The 9,724-nt window shown below is 47.4% G+C and overlaps 1 protein-coding gene across 16 annotated transcripts in view; it reads left to right on the top strand.

The window, feature by feature from the left end:
- Window positions 1-895: 895 nt before the first annotated feature.
- ELMO1 (engulfment and cell motility 1) overlaps window positions 896-9,724 on the top strand; it is a 523,658-nt gene continuing 514,829 nt past the window's right edge. For 3 of the 16 annotated variants that reach the window (XM_070616267.1, XM_070616278.1, XM_070616271.1), the window contains exon 1: window positions 1,040-1,429. Coding sequence is in view for 2 of the 16 variants with exons in the window: in XM_008536098.2 (XP_008534320.1) it covers window positions 1,546-1,620 (75 nt within the window). In the remaining 14 variants the exon portion in view is untranslated. Of the gene's footprint in view, window positions 1,621-1,785; window positions 4,167-9,724 lie in introns of those variants that run through there. The other 13 variants (XM_008536086.2, XM_070616266.1, XM_070616281.1 and 10 more) reach the window with 10 other exon arrangements.

Here is a 9,724-nt window from a genome sequence, read left to right as displayed (position 1 = left end):
TACTGCCTCTGGAGGTTATGCATATAATAAGGGGTCAGATCATGGTTGTTCATTAGAAATATAATGTGAGCCACTAATGGGAATCATATGTGTAATCTTACTTTTTCTAGTAGCCACATTGAAAATGTAAAAAGAAACCAGTGAAATCATTTAAAATTGTATATATAAATATTTATATCTTAACCCAATACATTAACCCAATTGACTCATTATATCTAACCTACTATCATTTCTTGAAATGATGTAATCAACGTTAAAATTATTAACAAGCTCTTACATCATTTTCCACACAAAGTCCGGTGTCCATTTTACTTATAGAACATTTCAGGACTAGCCACGTTTCAAGTGTGCAATAGCTCCTTGGAGCTCTTGGCTGCTAATGGACAGCCAGCACAGGGTTAAAATTGAAATCTCCTTTAGTGGGGATTGAAACTTAAAGAGGAGCTTTGCCTGCCATCTTAGGTGCTAAAGCTTCCCTGCCCTCAGCTTACCTCCTTTGCCGGTCTGAGGGAAATGCACAGCAACTGCCTTTGCCTTTTCTGGGAGAGCCAATGTAGATATTTCTGAATTTGGAGAGCACAGGTGTTTCCCCTGCAACCTTCCAATAACTGTCATTTCCCTCTTGGCAGCTACGCTGGGAGGAACGTGTTTGATTTCTGCTTTGAAAATGACTGAAGTAGGTTGCATGAATTAAGTAATGCACCCTAAATACCAAGTTGCCGGTAGAACATCTTGATTTATGCAAAGTTATGCCAAATTAGGGAGTCCTTGGCTTAACTGATTAGAAATAAATCTTGTTGTCGGTAAATGCATAGGTGACTGGGAGGGGGAGCAAACATTCTGTTGTTATTTGTGCCGCGCTGTTCAAAGGTAGAGGCACAGTGTCAAAACAAACACATCAGCCTCCTAAAGTAGCCCTGAAACAGCCCACGGAAGTTTCCCCTCAAAATTCCAAACCAGTTGCCAAAAATGAAAGCACAGGAAAAGATGCCTCGCGCTCTCGGCCTCCCGGAGGTGGCGCTGTGAGGGTGACGGAGTTAATTAGTGCCTGTAAAATGCTCATGTGAGCCCATCTGAGAGGTCAAGCTCTGCACACATATTATTTATAGCAGATTTGAGGCGTGCACGGTGTTTGACATTTTCTTCTTTTTACGTAGGGGGACTTCAAAAAGTCGTGGGTATTCCCCCAGGCAAAGTGCAGTGGGCAGGCGCCAGGGCGCGGGCGGGAGGCGAAAGCGCCAACCACGCGTGTCCGGGCGCAGGTGCCGGGGGCGGCGGCGGCCACTCCGCAGCGTCCGCTCGGGAGGAGAGTTCGCGGCTGATCTCGGGATGCCTTGCAGATGCAAAATGTGTCTCTGGCCAGCAGGAGGAAGGAAGAGGAAGTGAGAGCAGCGGCAGCCGGCGGCGCAGCAGCCGGCAGACCCGGAGTGTAAGTGCGTGTGCTCGGGCAAGCGAGAGCGGGCGAGGATGGGCACAGGATAGAGGCAGAGACATCCACACCGCCGCGACCCCGAGGTGGGCGACAGAGCCTCCGGCCCCACTTCAATGGTCTCAGGTCGTCAGAGCTCTGATCGCAGGGAACCCTCGCCGCCGCCGCCGCTGTCCTGCGACCCCGGGCAGGTTCGTAAAGTTTCCTGGGCTGGCGCCGCGCCCCGACTCGCTGACCTCAGCGCGGCCGGGGAGGAAGCTCGGGTTGGGGCAAGGAGGAGGCGTCCTGCTCTGGGGGACGCTGGGCGCCGCGGAGACACTTTTGTTTCCTCCCTGGGGGCGCCGCGGCTCGGGCGGGGGTGGCCGCGGCGATCTGCGGGGTGAAGGCTGCGGGCGCGCTGGGGCGCTCCGCAGTTGGGGAAGTCTGGGCAGAGGGGGGCGGCTGGAGTGGGAGTGGAAGCTGAGGGAGGGGGCGCCGGGGATGGAGCGCCGGGCCCAGGGCCCGGCCAGTCGCCGAGACGTTTCGGCCAGGGCCGCCTGGAGGGGGCTGCTGAAGGGCTGCGCTGCCAGCGCCGGGGGACTGGAGACAGAGGGAATGTGGGCTTGGGGGCTTGCAGACCCGAGAGGCCGCGCTGGAGAAGGCACTGGCGGTTCAGACTCCCGGCTTTTCTCTGGCACTGGCAGATGGGAGGGAATCCCCCGGCGAGCACGCTCTTGGGAGGGGGCGGTGATGGGCTAGAGGGATGGAGGGCCGGGAGGGACGGAAGGGGAAGGTTGGGGCAGCTGGGAGTCCCGGGGGCAACTGTTAGTAACTACCCGCCTCCCGGGGACACTCTAGGGTCCCCGCTGGGACCGCGAAGGACGGAGGGGGGCTTCGATGGGAGATCCTGGCACCGAGGAGGGGGGCGCACTGGGCACGCCTTCAGAGAAGGCAGGCAGCGGAGCTCTGGGGGCCCTGGAATCCGAGCGGAGAGGGGCGGCCGAGATCGGTAGAGTTGCTTTGAGGAAGAGGAAATACAGAACTCAGCTGGCCCGGGGGTGCGCGCGTGTGTTTGGGGTTGGGAAGTCCGCGTTGTGTCGCGGGCGCGCGCGAGGGCGGCGAGCGTGTGAGCGTGTGTGTGTGTGTATGTATGTAGGTATGTCTGTGTGATCGCAAGGATCTCCGGAGCTGGGGACTCCCTGCCGAGTGACCCTCTCCTGTCTGGGGCCAGTTTGAAGTTGGCAGCTCAGGGCAGGCAAGGATTGTTGGCAGCCAGACCTGTGTTGACCTGAAGTCGCAGGACTTGGCCCGCCATAGAGACTCGACCCTGGGGGCCTCTGTACAGCTCCTGTGACTCACCAAGCCTATTTTGTGATGCCCTGTGCCCCAGACCATGGGCCTGCTAACACCGCTGGCCATGATTCATGCAGACCTAATTCGTTATATTTAAGATTTCAGAGAACCTTAGACGAGGGTTTCGGCCTCCGGAGGCAGAGGCTGTGAGCTTCTCATTTGGCTCTGCCAGGGACTTGCGGGTGGGGCGGGTGGAGCAGTGGAAGAATTTCTGAGATTTTGTCGGTCTATAAAATAAGAGGAACTGATCACCTGTACCTATATATCAACTCTTTGAGGGTAACTTTGGGAACTAGGTGGATCTAACCCCACTCAGGTTCACTTTTACTTTGAAAACTCTGGCAGCAGCTATTATTATTATTAGTTTTATTATTATTATCCTCTGGTTATGGTCTTTCGTATTGTCTCACCGCCATACCTATTTCCCAAGGTCGTTTCCAGGATTGTTGTCCCCCGGTTTACAGAACTGGGGACTATAGATCAGAAGGCCAGATCTCCTGCTGTCACACAGCAAACTATTTTTTTATAGCTGACCTTCTGAACCTCTGCTCTTTACTGTGGTACATTTCCTCTCTCTTGAGAGCTGTGGTTAAATGCGCATGTTGCCTCCTTTTCTTACACTTACTACTCAGTTGTTGTTGTTGTTGTTTTTTTAATTAGATGGACTGGTTATCTTCCTGGGAAATTGTGAGGGAATGACCTGGAATGTTGGAACTCTGCAGGGGAGATGGTCAGGAGGGAAGGGAGCTGGGGAGGAAGCTTGGTAGGTGTCAGGGAGTGGCAGGCTGGGAGGCAGGCCCAGAGCCGCGTCTGGTGGAACTCAGGACCTGGAGCAGTCACTGGAATATAGAACTTGTGGTCCTATTGATGGCCATATCTACGCCTGCCCCTCACCACCCTTCCCTTGTCTCATCTCTCTGCCCTTTTAACAGCAGCTACTCTGACTACCTTACATCTTCTTTTTCACCATATTGTCTCCCCAGGGCCTTTGCACGTGTTATTCCTTTTGCACAAGGAACTTGACCTCACATGTCCAGGTGGCTTACTCCCTTGCTACCTTTCAGGTCTGCCCAGTTGTCAGCTTATGGGGGCCTTCCTTGACTACCTCATATAAAATAGCAACTGGCCTCTTAAGTTACTCCCTTTCCCACCTTAGCATTAATTACCCCCTGGCATTATATATTCATTTGATTATTCTCTGTCTCCTCCATCAGAATGGAAGTTCCGTGAGGTCAGGGACCTTGTCTTGTTTATAGGTCTAGACCCTAGACTGATTCTCAGCGTTAGCAAGTGTTCAATAAATACTTGTTGACTGACTGAATAAGAGATGTGTATTATGGGAGAGGCTCACCAGGGAAATATATCAAGAAAATGTTGCAGCGTCAACAGCAGTTAAGAACCCCAGGTAACTGGCTTTTGCTTTTTCTCCTCTGTTTTCTCCCCCAATCCCAGCCGCTCATCTTGCAGACCCCTTTCTTCCTTGAGTAGACTCCTCCCTTAGAATTTCAGCCTGAAGAAAGGAACAGAGGTGATTCCTCTGGAGAGTGTAGAACCAGTATACTTTCTTAATTACTCGTAACTACTCCAGGTTTGGTGTTTGCTGCATCATTCTCCTTGGAGAAAGTCTTTTTGAAGCATGTGTTGCTCTAGCCAAAGAAATGTTCCCCTAGGAAGAGGGGCATTGATGTGAGTGGAGTGAAATCAGAGACATTCACATATCCTACTCCACTCTCTCAGCAGATGGAAGTGAAGGCAGAGGAGGAGAGGAGGTAAGGGAGTTAGGAGAGGGAGGCAGAAAGAAGCTGGGTGGCAGATGCAGGGGAGAAGAGAGATGAGAAATGCCTAGGAGAAGAAAAATGAAAGAGAAAACAGTGAGGAGTTCCTACAGTGCTGCTCAACCATAAGCATTTATTAAATTACTGTATTGAGATAGGACAACACTTGAGTGTTTTAAAGTAATTTACACCCTTTGGGTGTTTGGTGGGAATGGGTGGAGAGAGGTGAAGGGAGGCAGCGCTTTGAAGCCCTTGCAAAGAGGATGTGGCTGGGGGTGTGCCATTGGGGCTCCACTGCACACACACTCTGCTGACATTATCATCTTTCTTAACTCTGAGGGTTTGGAGGTAATTATTTCTATGGAGGACATTTCCCATCCGGATCTAAGACAGTGGGTGCCCTTAAGGTTTGTAACTGAAGCCTGCAACCACTTTTTAATGCCTGAAACCATCCAGGTGGATAGTTTGGTTTATAAGACATTCATTCTGTTGAATTTGGAAAAGGTGGGGGATTACTAAACCCTCTCTGTATCACAAAGCCTTGAGTGTTCGCTGCTAATTACGAAACTCCACTTCTGCTTCCTTCTAGTCAACTAGTCTAGTGTTTTTGAAGCTTAGGGTTGCAATCCAGGAGTGGATCATATCAGCTTATTGGGTCCAGACCAGAAGTTTAAAACATGAAATACAAGAGAGTACAATGAAAATGAAGTGTTTTATGAAACAGACACTGAATCTTAATGTCAAATGTCTTGCTTAATGTGGGTCATGATACAAAAAGTCTATTTTGATCATTGTGGAGGCCCTGAGAATCCACATTTTTAATCAGTTTATGAGATTCTGATGAAAGTGGTTCATAGGTACATGCTTTGAGAAATAATTAGCACCCTCTCCCTTACAAAATGCTATTGGTTTAATCTCCTGTAAGAGACGCTATTTCCAAATGTTGAATTGGATGCAGTAAAAGCATCAGCCATTGACTTAACTTTGAAAATGCTACCGTTTGTAGAACTTGGTGGTGTGCTTGGCCTTGGTGCTGCCATCTTGGTGAAACTGGAAATCCAAGTGGCCTGTTTTGCACGTTAGTGATATGAAGAATCAGTAGCTTCGTCTGTAATAACTCTTTAACTGAGCTTAGAATAAAGATGACTGAATATACTCTTTTCTGGCCAAGTCTTAGTTTAGAGCTTTTGAGTTCTTTAAGCTTCCGAGATCTTTGGAACTTTGCTCCACTTTTCCTTTCATATTTTACCGCTAGTATTTTATGGCTAGTATTCCCCATATGCATGATTTTAATTACTTTCAGATGTTTGCAAAGATAGTAGTAATCTCTTCTGGTGGCAGTCGCACTGCTGTGATACATAATTAGATTAAGCATTTTAGCTGACCTGGGCTTGGGACTGGCCAAGCAAAGAAGAGGAGGGTTGACAGCTTCAGCACAGTCCAAACCATAAGGATTGTGAAGGCCAACCATCCAGGGGACAGAGTGTGGCTCCCGTGAAATGCATGTGGCCCATAAAAACCTTTGAGTATGCCTAGCACTGCATTTTTAGGTACAGCAATGCCAGCCTGCATGCACAATGCACACATTAGTTGCAGTTTTCATTTCCCTGGATAATTTAGCTTGTCTGAGTGTCAACCATTGGAACTTATTTATAATAGCCAGAACGGAAGCCTGCAAAACACTGTTATGATCCATGAATAAGTTAATTTGTGACTTAGTATTATGTTTTCTAAACTTTCATAGAATAAGTGCAGGTACGTTTTGAGCAGAGTTTTGTCACTGGCCCAAGGTGGGGTGAATAGCGAAGTATCTGATAGGAATTGTGTGGGAGAAGGAATACTAGCTCATCAAACAGAATTAACCACAGCGGCAACCTGGCATAGTGCTGAGTAGAGAAATTAGTCACATGTATAAATAGAAGGAGATGATGATTCTCAGTCAATGTGCTGGGCCCCCACAGACACTAATTTCCAGAATCTGAGCAAGATTATTATTGGAACCTCAATTTTGGGAATTGAGGCTACAGTTTTGGCTATTTTAGTTCTAACAGTTAATGCAGGGAAGAAAACTTTCCTCTAGTAGAAAACACTGGAAAATGCACTGCTTGCTGGCCTCCAGGATTGCTATGTATTAGGTAGGTTGTACTTGCTAGATCAAGAGCAGTGGTTTGAAGGCAGCATGATCAGGTAAGCCCCCATTGAGAGTGGCCCCAGTGGCCTTAGAGTTACAGGATCCTTGCAGGAGCAGCTGACGCTTCCTCCTGGAACACTGTTTTGGAAGTGGTGGGGAATAGCCAGTATAGTATTGTTATCACATTTTATTGATGTGTCTTGGAGGAATGAAATGTAACAGGGGTATTTGGAGAGCGGACCTGAGCCTACACCCAACTTTTCTGACTCCTTTTTCCCCTGCTGTTTCTTTCCCATGCATCACTATGCCTGTGTTAACTTCCCGCTCTTGTTGGTTCTCCTGGGCTAGCCTGGTCTGAAGCCAAGACCCCCACATCGAGCTATGCTGCAGCTTATGCAGGGGGCTCTTCACTCCTGTATGCTGGTAGAAATGCCCTGGGTTCTGATGAATGTGCCCTAGGTTGCCATGGCCCCCAGGGATGTGTCTGCCACCACTGAGACCAAGTCTTTCAGAGTTGGTGCCTCCTTTTGGATATCTCATTCCAAAGCTGACCTTCTTAGCCTTGAGAATCAGTAGATTCTTCTCTGAGGGACAACATGCCAATCACCCAAGCTCATAATATTGAAGCATATGCAATTCATTAATCAAAAATGAGAATAATGCTTGCCAAGAAGAGTAGACACATATTCTTTAGCCAGCAGCTTTTCTCTGTGGATGCGTCACGATGAAAGCAAAAACATGGGACCACTTGGTGGTGGGGGGGTACCATTTGGGGGTAAGGAGTACATTTAACAGAATATTTTTCAGCTAGTCATAACATTTGCTACCTCTTCTGCCCCATAGATTAATACCAACTAAGGGAACCAGAGATTGGAATCTTTAACCAGAATGATTTCTCCCTTGGGTGCTGCTAAGGAGACTGAGTCTGTGTTTTTCTACCTAAAGCTATTGCCCATTTTATCTTTATCCTTTATTTCAGGCACTTTTGACCTCAGCACTATTGATATTTGGGGCTTGGTAATTCTTTGTTGTGGGGCCTTCCTGTACATTGTAGGGTGTTGACCAGCTTCTCTGGTCTCTACCCACTAGATGCTAGTGGCGACACCCAGTTGGGATAACCAAAAATGTCTACAGACGTTGCCAATTGTCCCCTTAGGAGCAACCCCTCCTCCCCAGGGGACTCTCTGGCTGGAGAAGTCTGTTTCTGGTGATTTCATGTCTCGGTTTCCTCACAAAGTCTTGCATTCTGGCCACTGGTTACTGCATTAACTATAACCTCTATAGAATGGGAATAAGATAAATGAAATGAGAAAGGAGGGTAACAGAGCTCAGTTCTGTTCATGCGGAGGCCTCCGGCACAAGACTAAGGAAATGTCTGCATAGAAATGAGTTAACAGGATGGAATGCCTCCTCCTTTGCTTGTAAAATGCACCTTGGCTACTTGGATAGTAATAGATATTGACATTCTTTAGTGTGACCAGGACGTTGTAGGCAGGCAGGGGAGAAGCTTTAAGGTCCTGCTACAGGTGAAGTCTTTTCCCGCTCTGTTAGATTTCTGTCCTAATCTTGCCACATTTATTTTCTTATGTAATTCTCTGTCAACTTTTTATTTACCTTCGCTGTTTGGCTGCTGATGCAGCGCCAAGCAGCATCTGGTGGCTTAACCATGTAGAAGGACTGCCGGCTGGTATACTAGCTATGTCTCCCCAAGGCAGCAGCCCTTTTATAAGTCACAGCCCGGCAGCAACCCTCCACCCTTCCTTCCGCCCTTTGTGCCTTTTTTTTTAAGTTTGAAATTGCATTGAGAGAGCCAGCGTTTCGTGCTGTGGGCTTCTGTGGCTGAACGATACTGGATGAGCTATATTTTCCAGGCTGCTACACACAATTACCCTTAATTTCAAAGTGTAATGCATTTCAAAATAATTTTTTTTCTGTTTTCAGTCTCTTTAACTCAAATGCAGAGCCACAGCTGGCTTTGCCCTTGGCCTTTAGAAGGCATGTGGCTTGGGAGGTAGCACTAGTGGAGGGGCCTTGGTTAGATTGAGTATTTTTGACTGAGTGGAGAGTGAATTCCAATAACACTCAGTACGGCTGGTTTTACTTGGCTCCTGCCCACCCCTCACCCCTGCTCCGCCCCACCATTTTCATAGCATTTTTATAGTGGACCCCGTGTCCTGGTTTTTCCAGTTGTGGGCCACTCTGTGGGAAGTGACTGAGTACTCAAAAATTTAGGTTTGGGGAATGGGACTGATTCTTTCATACACTAAGTAGTACATATGTGTTGTGTATGTATGTGTGTATGAGAGAGAAAGACACACACACACACACCCCCCCATGCAGCTCTCCTGATAATGAAGTGCAGAAACTATTATATCTGCTGCTAAATTCTATTTTCCCAGTGCTTGTCACTTTTATAGCAAGTCAGCACGAATCACATTAAATCAAAACTTTTTATCAAGGAATGAATATGTTTCCATCATCTTTAGACTTACTCTACTGCCAGGAAGTGACTTCGACTCATCAGAATTATTTTCTCAATTACTGCCCATTCCTCAACTGAGAGTTTTGAGAAAGATTTGCCTGGATTTATATGAGAGAAGCGTAATAAAGCTTTATTTATTAATTGTAGTGTATTTTTAATAAGAAATATGTGGCTTACACTTAAAGTGCAGATAAATATTTTCAAATTGAAATATTGCTGGGGCTTACAGCACCCATCATAATATTTCATTCATTCATTCATTTATTCATTCATTCGACAGCCATTTTGACTGCATTTTGTGTCCCGTAGTCAAGGCACTTGCTGGACGTAATAAGACCCACTACATATGAGTAGTATGAGAAAGGGGGTTATTTGGGAGATAGACCCATGAATGGATAGTCATAATGGAATGTGATGAATATATGTTTAGACTGTTTGTGGATCACAGAGGAAGGAGTTCACAAATGAAGTGACTTTGGAAAGATCTGGAAAGCTGAGTATTGAAAAAAAGAACATACTGTGCCCAGGGAATACAGTCATCTGGGTAGTGGGGAGAAAGTCTGGAAGAGGCCTTG

The sequence above is a fragment of the Equus przewalskii genome, chromosome 4 (assembly GCF_037783145.1).
Source record: "Equus przewalskii isolate Varuska chromosome 4, EquPr2, whole genome shotgun sequence".
In the NCBI taxonomy this organism is placed as follows: Eukaryota; Metazoa; Chordata; class Mammalia; order Perissodactyla; family Equidae; genus Equus; species Equus przewalskii.
The sequence above is the reverse complement of the archived record's forward strand: the minus strand, read 5'-3'. Positions and strand labels throughout refer to the sequence as shown.